The following is a 21,752-nucleotide window of genomic DNA, read 5'->3' as shown; positions in this document are numbered from 1 at the left end:
TTTGTCTTTTCATAATAGGTTGATGGGATTGTGGTAAAGACTAGTTCTAATTACAAAGCTATCTAATGTAATAAATAGCCTTAAAATGAATATGAGGATTAAAGTTAACTTTTTGTGCTTAGAGAGAAAATTATTCATATTCTCTAAATAAATAGTATGAGTGCCTGACACTATCTTTGATAGCAAAGAAATATCAAAATTATTGGGCAGTGGAAAAAAAAGTAATGATGCTATGAAAACTGGATGATAAATGACACTGCAATCACCTGAGCAACTAGATTTAGAAAGAATGAAGGAGGAATGTCGATTCATTTAGCTAGAGAATTTGAGCTTTAATTAAAAAGTTAAAATTTTTAAATGTTTTGTCATGATTTTATGGATAGATTTTCTCTAGAGAGTCCACATACACTAGGAATGCTCAAGGATTTTATTTCAAGATTAAATACTAGCAGATTTTCTCTCTGTTTGATATGTTTTAAGAAACTGTCAACCAACCAACAATTGCAATGCTAATAGACAAATGTGAAAAATCAACTTGCAACACAGAAGTGTTATACTGTGTAATTAGTGTGGGGTGTGATTCATCACATGGTGGGCACCACATGGAGAATATGCCAGGAGAGAAATGTCATCAAGCTTGACTCAGGGATAGGGAGATACGGGGGCAGGGGAGTCATTAAAATGGAGTTAATTATACCTTTCTGAATTCATCTAGAAATTGGTTCATGGGTAGCTTGGTTTGTTTATGACAGTATTACTTTGATTACATGATACTGATGGTTTTTTTCAAAGTTTATCCTCTACTTTCCTACAAAACCTGGTGCCCTGCAGCATTAGCAGTGGATAACTATATCTCAGAGCTATGTTCTTTATAAGACTTCAAATTCACTATGCTTTAATAACATACAAAATATGTTTTGTATGTTACATAATACGTATTATGTAACAAAGATTTATTATGTATATCTTTGTTATATTATGTATTATGTAACAAAGATTTATCAGTGCTATCCTTAAAACTGATCTGACACCTGACCAGATTTACACATACAAAAGAAAGAGGATGAAGGGAAAGACTAGAATTTATTGAAACCTTCAATATTCTAGGCACTGTGCCACACACGTATACCTGTGACATGTACACATAGATAAAAAGGAAGTCTAATGAAAGCATTTGAATCATATTTTTAAACTTAACTGACTCATCCAGTGATTCATTTGTATTTATATATTTATGTTCAGATTCATTCAATCTATATTCCTAAAGCAACAAATAGTACATTTTGATCTATATTTTGAATTTTGCATTTTAATTTATTACAAAAATATGTACATTACAGTGTACATTTGTAATTACATCTGTGTATTACAGTGGCGTTATTTACATAATATAGGTCAATCAGGAAAACAAATTACATCTACTTCTTTTATTTTTTATTATTATTTTATTTTATTTTATTTTATTTTTAACATCTTTATTGGAGTATAATTGCTTTACAATGGTATGTTAGTTTCAGCTTCACAACAAAATGAGTCAGTTATATATATACATATGTTCCCATATCTCTTCCTGCTTGCATCTCCCTCCCTCCCACCCTCCCTATCCCACCCCTCCAGGCGGTCACAAAGCACCAAGCTGATCTCCCTGTGCTATGCGGGTGCTTCCCACTAGCTATCTACCTTATGTTTGGTAGTGTATATATGTCCATGCCTCTCTCTCGCTTTGTCACCGTTTACCCTTCCCCCTCCCCATAGCCTCAAGTCCATTCTCTAGTAAGTCTGTGTCTTTATTCCTGTTTCACCCCTAGGTTTTTCATGACATTTTTTTTCTTAAATTCCATATATATGTGTTAGCATACGGTATTTGTCTCTCTTTCTGACTTCACTCTGTATGACAGACTCTAGGTCTATCCACCTCATTACAAATAGCTCAATTTTGTTTCTTTTTATGGCTGAGTAATATTCCATTGTATATATGTGCCACATCTTCTTTATCCATTCATCCGATGATGGGCACTTAGGTTGTTTCCATCTCTGGGCTATTGTAAATAGAGCTGCAATGAACATTTTGGTCCATGACTCTTTTTGATTTTCTCAGGGTATATGCCCAGTAGTGGGATTGCTGGGTCATATGGTAGTTCTATTTGTAGTTTTTTAAGGAACCTCCATACTGTTCTCCACAGTGGCTGTATCAATTTACATTCCCACCAACAGTGTAAGAGGGTTCCCTTTTCTCCACACCATCTCCAGCATTTATTGTTTGTAGATTTTTTGATGATGGCCATTCTGACCGGTGTGAGATGATATCTCATTGTAGTTTTGATTTGCATTTCTCTAATGATTAGTGATGTTGAGCATTCTTTCATGTGTTTGTTGGCACTCTGTATATCTTCTTTGGAGAAATGTCTATTTAGGTCTTCTGCCCATTTTTGGATTGGGTTGTTTGTTTTTTTGTTATTAAGCTGTATGAGCTGCTTATAAATTTTGGAGATTAATCCTTTGTCAGTTGCTTCATTTGCAAATATTTTCTCCCATTCTGAGGGTTGTCTTTTGGTCTTCTTTATGGTTTCCTTTGCTGCGCAAAAGCTTTTAAGTTTCATTAGGTCCCATTTGTTTGCTTTTGTTTTTATTTCCATTTCTCTAGGAGATGGGTCAAAAAGGACCTTGCTGTGATTTATGTCATAGAGTGTCCTGCCTATGTTTTCCTCTAAGAGTTTGATAGTTTCTGGCCTTACATTTAGGTCTCTAATCCATTTCCAGCTTATTTTTGCGTATGGTGTTAGGGAGTGATCTGATCTCATACTTTTACATGTAGCTGTCCAGTTTCCCCAGCACCACTTATTGAAGAGGCTGTCCTTTCTCCACTGTACATTCCTGCCTCCTTTGTCAAAGATAAGGTGACCATATGTGCGTGGGTTTATCTCTGGGCTTTCTATCCTGTTCCATTGATCTATATTTCTGTTTTTGTGCCAGTACCATACTGTCTTGATTACTGTAGCTTTGTAGTATAGTTTGAAGTCAGGAAGCCTGATTCCTCCAGCTCCGTTTTTCGTTTTCAAGATTGCTTTGGCTATTCGGGGTCTTTTGTGTTTCCATACAAACTGTGAAATTTTTTGTTCTAGTTCTGTGAAAAATGCCAGTGGTAGTTTGATAGGGATTGCATTGAATCTGTAGATTGCTTTGGGTAGTAGAGTCATTTTCACAATGTTGATTCTTCCAATCCAAGAACATGGTATATCTCTCCATCTATTTGTATCATCTTTTATTTCTTTCATAAGTGTCTTATAATTTTCTGCATACAAGTCTTTTGTCTCCTTAGGTAGGTTTATTCCTAGATATTTTATTCTTTTTGTTGCAATGGTAAATGGGAGTGTTTTCTTGATTTCACTTTCAGATTTTTCATCCTTAGTGTATAGGAATGCCAGAGATTTCTGTGCATTAATTTTGTATCCTGCTACTTTACCAAATTCATTGATTAGCTCTAGTAGTTTTCTGGTAGCATCTTTAGGATTCTCTATGTATAGTATCATGTCATCTGCAAACAGTGACAGCTTTACTTCTTTTCCAATTTGGATTCCTTTTATTTCCTTTTCTTCTCTGATTGTTGTGGCTAAAACTTCCAAAACTATGTTGAATAAGAGTGGTGAGAGTGGGCAACCTTGTCTTGTTCCTGATCTTAGTGGAAATGCTTTCAGTTTTTCACCATTGAGGACGATGTTGGCTGTGGGTTTGTCATATATGGCCTTTATTATGTTGAGGAAAGTTCCCTCTATGCCTACTTTCTGCAGGGTTTTTATCATAAATGGGTGTTGAATTTTGTCAAAAGCTTTCTCTGCATCTATTGAGATGATCATATGGTTTTCTCCTTCAATTTGTTAATATGGTGTATCACGTTGATTGATTTGCATATATTGAAGAATCCTTGCATTCCTGGAATAAACCCCACTTGATCATGGTGTATTATCCGTTTAATGTGCTGTTGGATTCTGTTTGCTAGTATTTTGTTGAAGATTTTTGCATCTATGTTCATCAGTGATATTGGCCTGTAGTTTTCTTTCTCTGTGACATCCTTGTCTGGTTTTGGTATCAGGGTGATGGTGGCCTCGTAGAATGAGTTGGGGAATGTTCCTCCCTCTGCTATATTTTGGAAGAGTTTGAGAAGGATAGGTGTTAGCTCTTCTCTAAATGTTTGATAGAATTCGCCTGTAAAGCCATCTGGTCCTGGGCTTTTGTTTGTTGGAAGATTTTTAATCACAGTTTCAATTTCAGGGCTTGTGATTGGTCTGTTCATATTTTCTATTTCTTCCTGATTCAGTCTTGGCAGGTTGTGCCTTTCTAAGAATGTGTCCATTTCTTCCAGGTTGTCCATTTTATTGGCATAGAGTTGCTTGTAGTAATCTCTCATGATCTTTTGTATTTCTGCAGTGTCAGTTGTTACTTCTCCTTCTTCATTTCTAATTCTATTGATTTGAGTCTTGTCCCTTTTTTTCTTGATGAGTCTGGCTAATGGTTTATCAATTTTGTTTATCGTTTCAAAGAACCAGCTTTTAGTTTTATTGATCTTTGCTATCGTTTCCTTCATTTCTTTTTCATTTATTTCTGATCTGATTTTTATGATTTCTTTCCTTCTGCTAACTTTGGGGTTTTTTTGTTCTTCTTTCTCTAATTGCTTTAGGTGCAAGGTTAGGTTGTTTATTCGAGATGTTCCCTGTTTCTTAAGGTAGGATTGTATTGCTATAAACTTCCCTCCTAGAACTGCTTTTGATGCATCCCATAGATTTTGAGTCGCCGTGTCTCCATTGTCATTTGTTTCTAGGTATTTTTTGATTTCCTCTTTGATTTCTTCAGTGATCACTTCGTTATTAAGTAGTGTATTGTTTAGCCTCCATGTGTTTGTATTTTTTACAGATCTTTTCCTGTAATTGATATCTAGTCTCATAGCGTTGTGGTCGGAAAAGATACTTGATACAATTTCAATTTTCTTAAATTTACCAAGGCTTGATTTGTGACCCAAGATATGATCTATCCTGGAGAATGTTCCATGAGCACTTGTGAAAAATGTGTATTCTGGTTTTTTTTGGATGGAATGTCCTATAAATATCAATTAAGTCCATCTTGTTTAATGTATCATTTAAAGCTTGTGTTTCCTTATTTATTTTCATTTTGGATGATCTGTCCATTGGTGAAAGTGGGGTGTTAAAGTCCCCTACTATGAATGTGTTACTGTTGATTTCCCCTTGTATGGCTGTTAGTATTTGCCTTATGTATTGAGGTGCTCCTATGTTGGGTGCATAAATATTTACAATTGTTATATCTTCTTCTTGGATAGATCCCTTGATCATTATATAGTGTCCTTCTTTGTCTCTTCTAATAGTCTCTGTTTTAAAGTCTATTTTGTCTGAGAATTGCTACTCCAGCTTTCTTTTGGTTTCCATTTGCATGAAATACCTTTTTCTATCCCCTTACTTTCAGTCTGTATGTGTCTCTAGGTCTGAAGTGGGTCTCTTGTAGACAGCAAATATATGCATCTTGTTTTTGTATCCATTCAGCCAATCTGTGTCTTTTGGTGGGAGCATTTAGTCCATTTACATTTAAGATAATTATCGATATGTGTGTTCCCATTCCCATTTTCTTAATTGTTTTGGGTTCGTTATTGTAGGTCTTTTCCTTCTCTTGTGTTTCTTGCCTAGAGAAGTTCCTTTAGCAGTTGTTGTAGAGCTGGTTTGGTGGTGCTGAACTCCCTCAGCTTTTGCTTGTCTGTAAAGGTTTTAATGTCTCCATCAAATCTGAATGAGATCCTTGCTGGGCAGAGTAATCTTGGTTGCAGGTTTTTCTCCTTCAACACTTTCAATATGTCCTGCCACTCCCTTCTGGCTTGCAGAGTTTCTGCTGAAAGATCAGCTGTTAATCTTATGGGGATTCCCTTGTTGCTTTTAATATGTTTTCTTTGTATTTAATTTTTGACAGTTTGATTAATATGTGTCTTGGCGTATTTCTCCTTGGATTTATCCTGTATGGGACTCTCTGTGCTTCCTGGACTTGATTAACTATTTCCCTTCCCATATTAGGGAAGTTTTCATCTATAATCTCTTCAAATATTTTCTCAGTCCCTTTCTTTTTCTCTTCTTCTTCTGGAACCCCTATAATTCGAATGTTGGTGTGTTTACTGTTGTCCCAGAGGTCTCTGAGACTGTCCTCAGTTCTTTTCATTCTTTTTTCTTTATTCTGCTATGCAGTAGTTATTTCCACTATTTTATCTTCCAGGTCACTTATCCGTACTTCTGCCTCAGTTATTCTGCTATTGATCCCATCTAGAGTATTTTTCATTTCATTTATTGTGTTGTTCATCATTGTTTGTTTCATCTTTAGTTCTTCTAGGTCCTTGTTAACTGATTCTTGCATTTTGTCTATTCTAGTTCCAAGATTTTGGATCATCTTTACTATCATTATTCTGAATTCTTTTTCAGGTAGACTGCCTATTTCCTCTTCATTTGTTAGGTCTGGTGGGTTTTTATCTTGCTCCTTCATCTGCTGTGTGTTTTTCTGTCTTTTCATTTTGCTTATCTTACTGTGTTTGGGGGTCTCCTTTTTGCAGGCTGAAGGTTCGTAGTTCCTGTTGTTTTTTGTGTCTGTCCCCAGTGTCTAAGGTTGGTTCAGTGGGTTGTGTAGGCTTCCTGGTGGAGGGTACTAGTGCCTGTGTTCTGGTGGATGAGGCTGGATCTTGTCTTTCTGGTGGGTAGGTCCACGTCTGGTTGTGTGTTTTGGGGTGTCTGTAGACTTATTATGATTTTGGGCAGCCTCTCTGCTAATGGGTGGGGTTGTGTTCCTGTCTTGCTAGTTGTTTGGCATAGGATGTCCAGCACTGTAGCTTGCTGGTCGTTGAGTGAAGCTGGGTGCTGGTGTTGAGATGGAGATCTCTGGGAGATTTTTGCCGTTTGATATTATGTGCAGCTGGGAGGCCTCCTGTGGACCAGTGTCCTGAAGTTGGCTCTCCCACCTCAGAGGCACAGCACTAATTCCTGGCTGCAGCACCAAGAGCCTTTCATCCACACTGCTCCTTAATTTGGGATGATTCGTTGTCTATTCATGTATTCCACAGATGCAGGGTACATCAAGTTGATTGTGGAGCTTTAATCCGCTGCTTCTGAGGCTGCTGGGAGAGATTTCCCTTTCTCTTCTTTGTTCTCACAGCTCCCAGGGGCTCAGCTTTGGATTTGGCCCCGCCTGTGCGTGTAGGTTGCCGGAGGGCGTCTGTTCTTTGCTCAGACAGGACGGGGTTAAAGGAGCCGCTGATTCGGAGGCTCTGGGTCACTCAGGCCCGGGGGAGGGAGGGTCACGGAGTGCGGGGCGGGCCTGCGGCGGCAGAGGCCGGCGAGAAGTTGCAGCCTGAGGCGCGCCGTGCGTTCTCCCGGGGGAGTTGTCCCTGGATCCCGGGACCCTGGCAGTAGCGGGCTGCACAGGCTCCCTGGAAGAGGGTGTGGATAGTGACCTGTGTTCGCACACAGGCTTCTTGGTGGCGGCAGCAGCGGCCTTAGCGTCTCATGTCTGTCTCTGGGCTCCGCACTTTTAGCCGCGGCTCGTGCCCGTCTCTGGAGCTCTCTTAAGCAGCGTTCTTAATGCCCTCTCCTCGTGCACCAGGAAACAAAGAGGGAAGAAAAAGTGTCTTGCCTCTTCGGCAGGTCCAGACTTTTCCCCGGACTCCCTCCCGGCTAGCCGCAGTGCACTAACGCCCTCCAGGCTGTGTTCATGCCGCCAACCTCAGTCCTCTCCCGGCTCTCTCCGCTTTGCCCTCCGCACCCATTGCTGTGCTCTCCTCCACGGCTCCGAAGCTCCCCCACTCTGCCACCCGCAGTCTCCGCCCGCGAAGGGGCTTCCTAGTGTGTGGACATTTTTCCTCCTTCACAGCTCCCTCCCACTGGTGCAGGTCCTGTCCCTATCCTTTTGTCTCTGCTTATTTTTTTCTTTTGCCCTAACCAGGTACGTGGGGGGTTCCTTGCCTTTTGGGAGGTCTGAGGTCTTCTGCCAGCGTTCAGTAGGTGTTCTGTAGGAGTTGTTCCACGCGTAGATGTATTTCTGGTGTATCTGTGGGGAGGAAGGTGATCTCCGAGTCTTACTCTTCCGCCATCTTCCCGGAAGTCTGCCACGTCTACTTCTTTTAAACTATGTTCCACATTGTTACATATTTTCCTAGGCAGTCACTGAATGAATATGCCGGATAGTGATAAATGACCCTTTGGCAACTTTGACTCTGTGGAGTGTGCTCTTGGCCTTTTGACCTTTTGACGAGGTAGAAAGCCAGCCTGAACACATGAAGTAAAACTCTTAAGTCTTCCTCAAAGGCAAACTATGGGATTGACTATGAATGTGTTAAGATAGTAGGTCAGATTATCCTGCAAGGGAACTCTCAGTAGAAAATGTAACTGGGGGTTCTCTAGGGATTCTTTCCTTAAATCACTATTTAAGTGCACTAAATACTTCGTTGTGAGCTCACGGAGCTTGGGGTGACTCACATACATCTTACGAGTAGCTTATTCATCAGAACACGAGTGGCCCACTTTCCATAGTTGTCATAAATTGATCTTACGTCTCACACTCCTCCACAACTCTTCTGGCGAACCTGTGGTCAGAGCAGCCATCTGACTGGTCCTGGGGCAGGGTCCCAGCACCTTCCAGACCCCTGCCTCACTTTAGAGGCATGGGGTAGATGGAAGGCATTTGGCATTCCAGCCTGCTTATTTTGGCAGCTCTTTGGTAGATGTTCTGCTGCTATTAGTTTTCATTATTGTGCTTCCTAAATATTTATGCCATCTTATGCTTTTATTTGAAAATGTTGCAAGTTTAGACATTTTTATAAAATAACATTTAGTAAGATGTCAGAGTTGCTTGTGTTCCCTGTTCTCTTTAGCAGAAAATTTCTAGACATGTTTGTTAATTTCTCTATTAAAAATATTTTAGTATTTAGTACTCTTGATTTAGGGTACTCTAGACCTTAAACATCACAAAATAATTTGTAAAGTGCAGCACACAATATACTCTTAGTAACTATATAAATGAATTGAATTAGCTATTGCCCGATTATGAGGTTTATATTTTCAGCATTAGAACTGTAAATGGGATGTCTGTAACGCACAGGATCTATGCTCTTTTACAACAGTGTTGTATATAAGGTTCAAGAGGCCAAAATAATGAGTGCTGAAGAGGATTGCTGAACGGGCATTAGTATGGAAAAATGGCAAGGGCCTCTGAGGTTCCATGAGGTTGTACTTCCATTCGTTTAAAATTAAGGAGGTGATGTACTGTTTCATGGAGAAATATTGTTCAAATTGCTAGAGCTATGTAATTAGAAGGAAATTGCCAGTTTTAGGTACTAGAATGTAGTTTTGGGGAAGGGACCATAGAACAATGTAAGTGTCTCTGCTGAATGCCCCTAAAGTTGATGGGGATCATTACAATCTCAAATTAGTTTTCAGAATTCATAAAGATGCCAATTCACTTCTGATCTATAAACTTTTGAATATAAGAATATGCTATATCCAAAGGGAGCGTATTGGTTTTTCTGCTTACGAGGCTCATTGGTTATGGGAAAATGAGACTGAAACTTCCTCAGTTCCTTTATATTTATGGAAGGGGGTTATCAGCAATACAAATTAACCCCCCTCCCACCCAACAATAGTGGGCCACAATCCTACAGTCAATGATTAGGTAATAAAAGTATGGAAAAGCCTCAGGCAGCAGTTGGTAAACTGGAAAGTCAGTGCAAGCATCTGTGTCATGAAGGGATTCATCACTCAGGCTACAGAGAGCCTGTATTGTGAAGTTAGCTGCTTTGCAGATAATGGAATAAAAGCCACAGTTGAGTTTCAGTTTTCAAATGGCACCTTTCATTATAGGGGTATCTTGGAACATTTCAAAGGGCAATTAAGTGTAAAAACTTAAATATGTAAGTGAAATATGTAAAGCAAAATGGCCATCATATGATAAAATCAATTTAAATGTCCATTTAACAGATGTTTTTCCATGAGCTGGGTATTATACTGAAGCAAGGAAGACATGAAAGACAGAGTTAGAGAACAGAAGAGGGAGAGAGAACAGGAGAGAGGCAAGGGGAGAGGAAGATGGCAGAAGGAAGGGAGCTAAAAGGAGGGAAGGGGAGAGAGGAGGAGAGGAGAGATCTTTCACTTCTGAGTTCACTTCAATGACTGCACAGGTTGTCACTAAACGAGTCTTTCATTCCGATTATTGAATGTAAAATCAAAGAATTAAAACTACTTCATTTAAATACATAAACTCATTAGCTTAATTGTTCTTTCTTTCTCTTTCCTATGGATATGAAAGAATTCCTTCCCTTTTAGCGTCCTTTATTAAAAATAAAAAATATAGTAAAGGGCTTCCCTGGTGGCACAGTGGTTGAGAGTCTGCCTGCTGATGCAGGGGACACGGGTTCATGCCCCGGTCCGGGAAGAGCCCACGTGCCGTGGAGCGGCTGGCCCCATGAGCCATGGCCGCTGAGCCTGTGCTCCGCAATGGGAGAGGCCACAACAGTGAGAGGCCCGCATACCACAAAAAATAAATAAATAAATATAGTAAAACATGTGCTAGGGCTTTCAAATTCTTCAGCATTGGGAACACACATAGGGAAAATTGAATTTCAAATCATCAATCAGAGACTTAGCTTAGCTTAGCTCATGGTGTGAAAGAATCCAAGTGAGTGCGTGGGGGATGACCATACAAAATTGGACAATATTAGGAGATGTTAGGGTTGGTGCCAGGGTGGATGCTTCTGGGAGAATCCTGCTCAATGGGATGAGCTCTGGGTCACAGCATAGGGCATTCTGTCAGTGAAAACTGAGGAAACTGTGATTCTCAATGCCAAATCTCAGCTATATTTTATAATGGAGTTGAGCAGCAGACTAAAAAGCAATAAATGTTTGAAGCCCAACTCATTTTAATCAGTCAAATATTTTGCTCCTTCCTCCTACCTACTTATCCCACCCCCCATTTCATGCCCCTAACTATTAGAAATGTGAATTAATGGTCACAAAACTAGCTGGTTTAAATTTCCAGAGACATAAAACAGAGAAAAAAGAAAATGTTAGATACTCTGCAAACTGGACACTAGTCCTTAAAAAATAAGTTCAGTTTCATCAATGAAATTCACTTGTGATTGTATCCAGCAGAATTTTAAACGAACTATTAATATATGTTGCCAGATACACTTCCATCCAAATGTATGAATTTATTCCATTTAACAAACCGAATAGCATGAAGCATTATTACCATATCCAATTATCATTCTTTGTGTAGAACGGACCACAAAGTAATGAATCTCAACTTCTGTACCTCAATAGCAACCTTGGTCCTCTGTATCCAAATACTGAGTCATTGTGACAGGATAGTTTTTTTTGTTCCAAGGATCCCAAACTGGGTTCACAGAATCAATAGAGGGGTAGCTGATTGGATCAAATATTTCTGGAGTGTATTTGGAGTCTCCCAACTTGAGAATCATTGCATTTAAGCACCTCTCACGGGAATTTAATATTAAATACTAATATGTTAGAAATACCTTTGCAAATAATGAATGGCATAAAGTCTTTAGCATGGGTGTGTGTGCACGCGCGCGTGCACGCGCATGCGCTTCAAAGGAATGGGTATGACTATTGGAAAGAAATGTTTGAAGTAAATGTGTAATTTCTTATGTTTATAAAAGAAAGGCATTAGAACTCATCTTAAAATATTTACCTCTTTCAGTTCACCTTCAGTATTAAGAAATTCTGTAACTCCACTGATAAGTTTGGAATTCAAAAACAATGCTTCTCCATACCTTGAAAGATTAAAAAAAGTCTTAATGTTAAAGCAGGCAGTAAATTAGGAAATACTACTATGCATATTTTTTAAGAATCCTTCTCAAGGGCTCCAAGTGACCTGTGTTGTCTTAGTGCCATTCGAGGCCACTTCCCTAGGGAGTCAGGGAGGTGCAAAGAGCTGTGGCTATGGGATGCCATCAAATGCATCCTGATTTGGCACACAGTGTTTCAAAGAGGTCTAAAGAGAGCCCTCCAAAATTATATTAGGAATTACTATTATATTTCCAATAAAAAGCCAGAGAAAGAAACATTTTAAAACTTTCAATTTTTTTTTTTTTTTTAGGTCACACCCTGTGGCTTGCGGGATCTTAGTTCTCTGACCAGGGATCGAACACTGCAGTGGAAGCACAGAGTTCCCAGCCACTGGACTGGCAGGGAATTCACTAAAAGTTTTAATTTTAAAGCAACCTTGATCACTGTAAGGAAGAAGGATCTTACGAAAAGAAATAGAACTGCAGGAAAAACTTGGGTATTAGCAGTAAGTCACACAGATCGTTTGGTCTGGTCAGTCAGAATTGACATCGGCATTATCCTTTTTCATTCCTAGAAACTGAGCCAAATTTCTCAAAACATCAGCATTTTCTCATGTGAGTTTTAAAATAAAACATCAAATTGTTCACTTGAATGTCATCATCTTTGTACCACAAGCATAATTACTTGACTCATGACCCAAGGCAAAGAACACTATGTATCCGTGAGTTGGAAAGATTTCTCATTTCATTTATTGTCTACTGTGTTAAAGGTACCTATCACAGGTTATCGTACTCTTTGAAATAAAAAAAAGCACACTAGACTAAATGGAGGCAGGATCAAGATGGCTGCGTAGAAAGACCCTGAACTCACCTCCTCCTATGACATGCCCATAATACAACTATATAAAGAACTTGAGAACAAATTATGTATCCATTCATGATAAAATCCCTCAACAAACTGGTATAAAGGGAACATACATAAACATAATAAAGGTCATATATGACAAGCCCACAGTTAACAGCATACTCAGTGGTGAAAAATGAAAGCATTTCCTCTAAGATCAGAAACAAGTCAAGGATGCCCATTCTCGCTACTTTTATTCAACATAGTATTGGAAGTTCTTGCCACAGCAAATAGACAAGACAAAGAAATAAAAAGAATCCAAAGTGGAAAGGAAGCAGTAAAACTTTCACTGTTTGCCGATGACATTATACTATATGGAAAACCCTAAAGACTCCACAAAAACAAACAAACAAACAAAACCTATTAGGCTAAATGAATTCAATAAAGTTGCAAAAACAAAATTAATATACAGAAATCAGCTGCATTTCTATACACTAATACTGAATTATCAGAAAGAAAAGTCAAGAAAACAACTCCATTTACAACTGCATTGAAAAGAATAAAATATCTGGGAATAAATTTAACCAAGGAACATGAAAGACCAGGTACTCTGAAAACTATGAAACACTGATGAAAGAAGTTAAATGCAACATAATTAAATGGAAAGATATACAGTGCTATGTATCAGAAGAATTAATACTGTTAAAATGTGCATACTATCTAAAGCAATCTACAGATCCAGTGCAAGCCCCATCAAAATACCAAAGGCATTTTTCACAGAATTAGAACAAATAATCCTAAAATCTGTGTGGAACCACGAAAGACCTTGAATTGTCAAAGCAATCTTGAGAAAGAACAACACTAGAGGTATCACACACCCTAACCTCAAACTATACCACAAAGGTATAGTAATAAAAACATATGGTACTGGCACAAAAGCAGACACGTGGATCAGTGGAAAAGAAATAAATCCATGTACATCTGGTCAATTAATTTGTGACAAAGGCAGCAAGAATATACAATGGGGGAAAACCAGTCTCTTGAATAAATAGTATTGGAAAACTAGACAACTATATATAAAAGAATGAAAGTGGACTATGTTCTTATACCATATACAAAAATAAATTCAAAATGGATTAAAGACTTAAATCTAAGAGCTGAAACCATAAAACTCTTAGAAGAAAACATACACTCTTTGACATAAGTCTTGGCAATATTTTTTGGATCTGTCTCCTCATGCAAGGTCAACAAAAGCAAAAATAAACAAATAGGGCCACATCAAACTAAAAAGCTTTGGCACAGAAAAGGAAATCATCAACAAATGAATAGGCAATCTACTGAATGGGAGAAGATATTTGCAAATGATATGCTTGATTATGGGATAATATCCAAAATACATAAAGAACTTATAAAACTCAATATAAAAAAAACCCATTTAAAAAATGGGCAGAGGACTTGAATAGACATTCTTCCACAGAAGACATACAGATGGCCAACAGGTACAAGAAAACATGCTCAACATTGCTAATCATCAGGGAAATGCAAATCAAAACCACAATGAGATATCACTTCACACCTGTCAGAATGACTATCAACAAAAAATAAAGAAATACCAAGTGTTGGTGAGTACATGGAGAAAAGGGAACCCTCATGCACTGTTGATGGCAATTTAAATTGGTACAGCCTCTATGGAAAACAGTATGGAGGTTCCTCAAAAAAATGAGAAAACAGAACTATCATACGATCCAGCAATTCCACTCATGCGTATTTTTCCAAAGAAAACAAAAACACTAATTGGAAAAGATATAAGCCCTTGTGTTCACTGTGGCATTATTTACAATAGCCAAGAAATGGAAGCAGCCTAAGTGTCTATTAACAGATGAAAGGATAAAGAAGATGTGGCATTTATATATACAATGGGATATGACTCAGACAAAACAAACAAACAAGGAATCTTGCCATTTATAACAAGGATGGACCTAGAGGATATTATGCTACCTGAAATAAGTCAGATAGAGCAAAACAAATATTGTATGTTTTGTATACAAATACAATATTTGTATCTAAGAAAAAAAACAAATGAAAAAATATAACAAAGCAGAAACAGAGCCACAGATACAGAGAACTAGTGGTTGTCAGAGGGGAGCAGGGTGGAGTGAAGTGAAGGGGATTAAGAGGTACAAATACGAGTTATAGGGCTTCCCTGGTGGCACAGTGGTTGAGTCTGCCTGCCGATGCAGGGGATGCGGGTTCGTGCCCCGGTCTGGGAAGATCCCATATGCCGCGGAGCGGCTGGGCCCGTGAGCCATGGCCGCTGAGCCTGTGCGTCCAGAGCCTGTGCTCCGCAGCAGGAGAGGCCGCAACAGTGAGAGTTCCGCATACCGCAAGAAAAAAAAAAAAAAGAGGTACAAATACTACAAATACTATAATTTGTTATAAAACAAATAAGTCACATGGATATAATGTACAGCACAGGGAATGTCAATAATAATTTAATAACATTGTATGGTGTGTAACTTATAAAATAACATTGTATGGTGTGTAACTTATAAAATAACATTGTATGGTGTGTAACTTATAAAACTATGGAATCACTATGTTTTACACCTGAACTGTATTGTAAATGAACATTTCAATAAAAAAAAAAAAAACTAAAAGTATTCTAAAGATAAGATTATGAGTTTTTGAAAGCAGAGGTCCAGTCATCACTACAAGAGGTTTTCTAATGCTGTTCTTACCTGTGGGAACTTAAGTAATTTAGCTTCTGGAACCTCAGTTTTCTCATCTGTAAAATGAGGGGAGCTAAACTGTATGACCATCATAATTTGCTGTAATTCTAACATTGAACTATTCCATGGGAAAAGTTATATCAATAAAGTAAAATAAACCAACATTAAATAATAATATAAGTAATCATTAGTGATCAATATGTGGTCACAGAAATGGCCTACTCTACAGGAATAAGAATAATTCTTCAAAGAGTGTTTTGCTTATACTTTGCTTGCAGTTATGTGAAGAAGAAAAAGGCACAATCCTTTCCTTGAAGGTAATATACTATGTAGTATTGTAAACAGATCATTCCCCATTATTGTGGCTAACTGTGGTGAAAATAAAATTATACAGCGTTCAGAGAAATTCTCTTTAGCTGTGGGGTCTTCAGAAAGGCTTCCAGGAGATGATGCCAGATAGATTAAGTATGGAGTAGTTCCAAATATCAAGGAAGAAAGTAATTTTAGGCAGAGAGCCAACATAAACAAAGGCAAGGAGGTGTGAAACAACATGGGGTATGCCGACGACTACATGCATTTGGTATTGAGTGTATAAATTGTGAGGCTGAGGATAATAGAATAAGAGGTAGAAGGGTTAGGAAGAGAGGAACTTAGATTTTCAGTGTGGCACAGAGTATTGAAGGTTTTACAGCAGGAAAATATCATTTTTGCCTTTCAGAGAGGTTCTTGGGACAAAGGGAAGAGGTATGTGTGTGAGTGTGTGTGTGTGTGATTGTGTATGTGTGTGTGTGAGTGTGTGTATGTGTGTGGTGCTGGTGGTGGTAGATGTAAATATAAAGGCAGGAGACAGAAGGCTATTGTTAAGAGTACTGGCAAGAGATAAGAACCTTCACTAGGGCAGTGGTAGCAGGAAAGAGAGGAAGAATTCAAGAAACATGAAACATTTAGGAATTGTTAAATTATAAGACCTCAAGCCTAATTGTTACATATGTCAAGGGAAAGGGAGAACCATATGTAGATTTCCAGGTGCCTGGCTTGAGCAACTGGTGGATGACCATATATTTACTGAGAAAAGGAAGATAAAAGGAAAATGACGATTTACCCCAGTAGGGGATCTCAACAAGAAACTGTCTATCATATGGTGAAGCTTAGGTGAAATGCCTGAGTTAGAGATGTAGATTTGGGAATGATTCAAGCCACGAGATTTGATGGCAACTAAAACTAGGGAGAATCTGCAGGGCAGGAAGCAAGGAGAACCTTGGACAGTTTCCCTATGAACTTTCAGGTTCAAAGATCGACAGAGGAGTAGAAGATGAAGGAGACAATCCTATTTGTCAGGATAAACGCTGCCCTGTCTGTAGAAATGCTGAAGCGTCAATCTTTCTACTTTTTTTTTTTTTTTAAAGTAACAGACTTTAGTTTTAGAGCAGTTTTAGGTTTACAGAAAAATTGAGCGTAAAGTTGAGTTTCTAAATGCCTCTTCCTCCCTCTTCAGAGTTTTCCCTGTTATTAATGTTCAGTTAATAAAACAAAGAGGTCATTAGCCTGAGGTGGTTTTAATGCTGTCTCAATCTTTCTACGTTTTGATTAGAGATCATGGACTCTCAGCGAAACGAAACAGGCATATCAGGAACCAAACATTTTTTGGTAGGGACTATAAACTATATATGCATTACACTGAACTCTGATCTACAAAACCACTCCCTAAAGAAACTGTTTATTTGGTAGATATCTGATACTTTTTAAAGTGAAATACTTGTTTATATATATATTAATTCCACCTTGTGTCTGACTATTCATTATACTATGTGTGTGACAGCAAAGCAAGCTCTAATCTTTCAAACATTCCAATTTCTGAGCTGAAAATACTAGGGAAAAATGTGCTTTCTAGGAATATCAGTGCTTTCTAACAATGAAATATTTATAGACAGAAATATGTTTTAATATGACATATCCATTCAAATTGAACTTATTATACAAGGTCAACCAATAAAAATGTGCTTTTAAAAAATAAAGTTTATATACCAGTTTTTAAGAGATAGAGCAGTAGGTATGTTGTCTGGGGACATTTAAGTTGGAGAGCATGAAGCATTTACATGCTCTATGATGAATTTAATTTTAAAATACCATAGAGGTTATCAGAGTAATAAATTAACATTTATTATAATATATTTAAATACATAACGAAATATTTTCCAAAACTGAGGCTGAATTCTCAACATGAAGCAAGATAGCTCAGGAATAAATTCTACTGCAACTAGAATTATAAAGCCATTCAAATATTCCTTCTCGATATCATGGTTTTATTTCAGGTGTTTTATGATATTTATATTTTTAAAAGAATTTAAACAATTCTACAGAAGTAATTAAAGTTTTCTTGTTATAATACCATTACATATGATTCATAAATCATTTTTTTCTACAACACACTCAGGATATAGGGTTTTAATGATGATTCCTTCAACCTAAGACAGTTTGATAGATCTTCCAGGAAAGCTGCAATGCTAAACCTTTTCACTTTGCACATTTCCATATATAATTGTGGTTATCAGTCTTTAATAAATGAATAATGTTATAGAACTGTTAAATTAATTCTGAGTTTCACAAGAGTGGCAACACCCATCTTGGCTGACTACTTCAAAATCTAATTCTATTATCTGGACCTTGGTTCTACCACAAAAAGTAGGGCTTTTATCTCTCATATGTCACCTTTGATTTACTCACTCCAGTATGAATGATTGAAATCTTATTTTTACCTGGTATTTAATATCTTCCATTTATCTCTAAAAAATTTCCAGGCAAGGTCTCGGCCATGTGGATTTCGAGCTACATGGATTATCACATCAATTGCATCTTGATCCAGCACCACTTCAGAATTCAGTGATAGATTTAGAAGCCTTTAAGAATAGAATTGTGGGGAAATTTTTAGTCCAATAACAAAAGTTTCTTATAAAATTACCAAAATTACATGATTTAATTTATCACAGTCTTCAACGAATAGTCCAGTGTAAACTTTACTAAAAAAATTTTATCAATAGAACAATTTTGTTTTTATAAAAGGAGGAAGATCAAATTCATAGTATTGTAATTAATATATTAAAGTCAGAACAATCTTGTGGGTGGAGAAATCATAGTTTTGGTTTGATGATGCAAACTCACTTTAAAAATTCTTTTTAATAAATGCTTCTTTTTATAACGAAATATTGTCTTACATATATATGAAAAACATATAAAATAATTAGTTAGAAACTAAGGTATACCTTTCAAATCAACAAGCTTTAGTCATATTAATATGGCAGTTTTCCTTAGCTCTAGAAAGATAAATTTTAGAGTAACTAGCATGTATTTAAGGAAATATAAACAAGTTCAGTACAGTCTGATTAACAGAGAATACTCTCATTACACGAATTTTAAAAATTAATTGACCCACCTATTTAATAAATTCCTGTCATCACTGCAAGTTAAGGCTTCCAGTAATATTTTCTTTTCAGAAACGGCCGTGGTGGAGTGGAATTTCATCCATATGAATTCCCAGACATCCTCATCTAGTAGTGAAACTCCTGTACAGTAGACGATGTCTCTAACGTTTAGTGGTATTCTAAAGAAGCAACCCATGGTGGTTTTCCGTTAATTAAAAGCTTCATAGTATTGAAAATAAAGACAGATGCTGCTCTACTAGTCAGTTTTTAAAAAGATGGTTTTGTTAATTAGATTTACCTGAAAGAGAATAATTCTATATAGTAACAATATTCAAAAATATTCCCAACTAAATGAATAAAATAATGTATTTTATTTAAAGATAGTTTTGAATGAAATTTTTTCCACTCTTGGAACTATGTAAGCAAGAATCATAAACAACAAGAACAACAAGAACAACAAGAACATAAAGCCTTAAAAAAATAGAAACAGGGTGCCTTATATTTCCACCAACATTCATATATTTATCAATCAAAAATTTTGCTCTCAGAATTGTTAGACCCAAGAACCACGAGAAAGCACTCGAAGAGACTGACTAATCTGGATAAAACAAACATCTCCTAAATTCTTAGACAGTTTTTTCTAAAATTATTTTTCTCAAATAGCTCTCCAAATTTTGGAACCTAGAAGATTACTAATATAGCTAATAAACAGATAAAACATAAGTAGTAAATTTTGAGAAAGTAAATGTTACAGTGGGAAACTGTTATCGATTTAATTAATCTTGGCTGTTTATAAGCTGCAATTCTCATGTGTACTCCGCCGTGGCAGTTTTTTACTAAATATTGTTCTTTCACGTTTTGATATATACCCCACATTTAAAAATACTGTTTTCTTAAAGAACACTCCAATATCTTAAAAAATTAAAAATGCATTTCTGCTTTGTATAATATTTAGTAATCTACTATTAAAATTTCTCATTTATAATTTGAATGTGGTTAATAATAAGAAATGTTTTCTCTGGATAACAAGATGAAACAATCCCTTTTAAATATTTAAGACTTTGATGGTTAAAACATTGCTTTGGTTAATGGAGTATTTGGAAAACAGGAGGAAGCGTCTGAATGACTACCAATAGGATGATCTTCATCTTATTCTGTTAAGCAGCTAAGTAGGTCTACAATCAGGATACTGAAGATTGTGTATCAGGATACCAAATGTGTAGAGTTGTTAGGACTATCATACAAAATTCCCAGTTCCCAGAAATGGCTAAAAGTATATTATTCTGTCTCTTCCTACCAATAATTAAAATGTTTGGAGAATAGTTACTTTAATCTTGCTGACTGAAGCTTTTTTTCCTTTATGGTATTTGAAGGCAAGCATTTTGTTTGTTTGATTGATTTGTTTTGTTTTTGAAGGAACAAAAGGAATATAGACATCAGAAGAAACCAGAAAAGAGCTTCACTTCTTTCTCCTGTCTTCCCTCTCAGCCCTGGAATCCCTTGACGAAAGTACCCATAATAGTCTTCCCAGTGGGTGGTGAAACCTTCTTCTCCCTGCTCTGTTTATGACCAGCCTGCCACACGGCACATCTGAAATCACTAGGGAAAACATTGCCACCATATGTTGAAGGGTCTGTCAGTCCTGATAGATACAACATAATATTACAAAAATGCATCCATCTTTACTAACTGCAATAAGTTAAAAGTTTAAAATCTTCCTTTAAATCAAGAGCTAGAAAAGAGGATGATTTTTTTCCCTCCAAATATTACAGGCTACAGGGCACAACACTGTATTATTATTGTCATGATTTTGGCCAAGAGATCACTATAAAAATTTGCAAAAACTAACAAGAAAATGTTTACTTAAATCATCAAATCATAGATCAATGCATATTAGACCTAATAGTAACAGCTTATGTTCAAAAAAAATTCCTTAAGCAATTAATATACCAAAGAGTTCAGGGATAGAGCCCACTGAATGAGGTTTGTTACTGTGTATGAAACCAGTCTCAATATCAAGCAGAAAGACATATGGAAATATAGAAAAGGCAAAAAAAGAAAGAAGAAAAAGGAAAAAGAAAAAGGCAGATATTAAACTATGTTCCTTAGAAATAACTTGTGTCATATACGATAGTCATTAGCAACAATCCATATTTTTGCAGTTCAGTGGTTGCTCCTGGCTGATGCTGAACTGTGTAAAATGCATACACAAATGAATAAATGGGTTGGTCAGTGCAGAGTCCTGGACACCGGCTAAAGGGGCATCAGAGGTAGAAAATACCACTTTTGCACAATACTACATTCCAGGTTACCTGTCTTATTTTATTTCGTCTATACGATAATATCATGATATCTGTATTATAAACTTCATTTTGCAGGAGAGGAAACTGTTCTGAGAGAGGATATTTTGCACTATAACAACAATATAGTAAGTTGAGAATCAGGATGGGCTATACCTGAATGTCTTTCCTATTTCTATCAGCTTAGACATAGCTAATGATGATGAACATAAGATATTAAGATTTCTGTTAGTAGTAATCATCAGTAATTATCACTGAATGCTGATTTTTGTTGTTCCATAAAACGCTATCTTATAGAAAGTAAGAACAACTAAACCCTGGATCTAACTAGTAGGCTGCAGAGTAATACCAGTGCATCCAATCTATAATTCCCTTAGTGCTGAACTGGCCACAGATGTCACTTCTACCTTCTGTTTTTCATTACTTTTTTTTAAGTCCATAGTTTAATCAGTCATCTTTTTTTTTTTTTTTGCGGTACGCGGGCCTCTCACGGTTGTGGCCTCTCCCGTTGCGGAGCACAGGCTCCGGACGCGCAGGCTCAGCGGCCATGGCTCACGGGCCCAGCCGCTCCGCGGCATGTGGGATCTTCCCGGACCGGGGCACGAACCCGTGTCCCCTGCATCG

At 37.1% G+C, this 21,752-nt stretch overlaps 1 protein-coding gene across 2 annotated transcripts in view; it reads right to left on the bottom strand.

Moving 5' to 3' along the window:
• The window catches only part of TRHDE (thyrotropin releasing hormone degrading enzyme), a 405,202-nt gene that overhangs the window by 9,370 nt on the left and 374,080 nt on the right, over positions 1–21,752 (bottom strand). For both annotated transcript variants that reach the window (XR_010932493.1, XM_067697363.1), the window contains exons 16-18: positions 18,840–19,007; positions 18,166–18,306; positions 11,740–11,821 (exon numbers count right to left, since the gene is read on the bottom strand). Coding sequence is in view for 1 of the 2 variants with exons in the window: in XM_067697363.1 (XP_067553464.1) it covers positions 11,740–11,821; positions 18,166–18,306; positions 18,840–19,007 (391 nt within the window). In the remaining variant the exon portion in view is untranslated. The remainder of the gene's footprint in view (positions 1–11,739; positions 11,822–18,165; positions 18,307–18,839; positions 19,008–21,752) is intronic.

Source organism: Pseudorca crassidens, chromosome 11, assembly GCF_039906515.1.
Source record: "Pseudorca crassidens isolate mPseCra1 chromosome 11, mPseCra1.hap1, whole genome shotgun sequence".
Classification (NCBI taxonomy): Eukaryota; Metazoa; Chordata; class Mammalia; order Artiodactyla; family Delphinidae; genus Pseudorca; species Pseudorca crassidens.
Note: the sequence above shows the minus strand (reverse complement) of the source record. Positions and strands in the feature narration are given on the sequence as shown.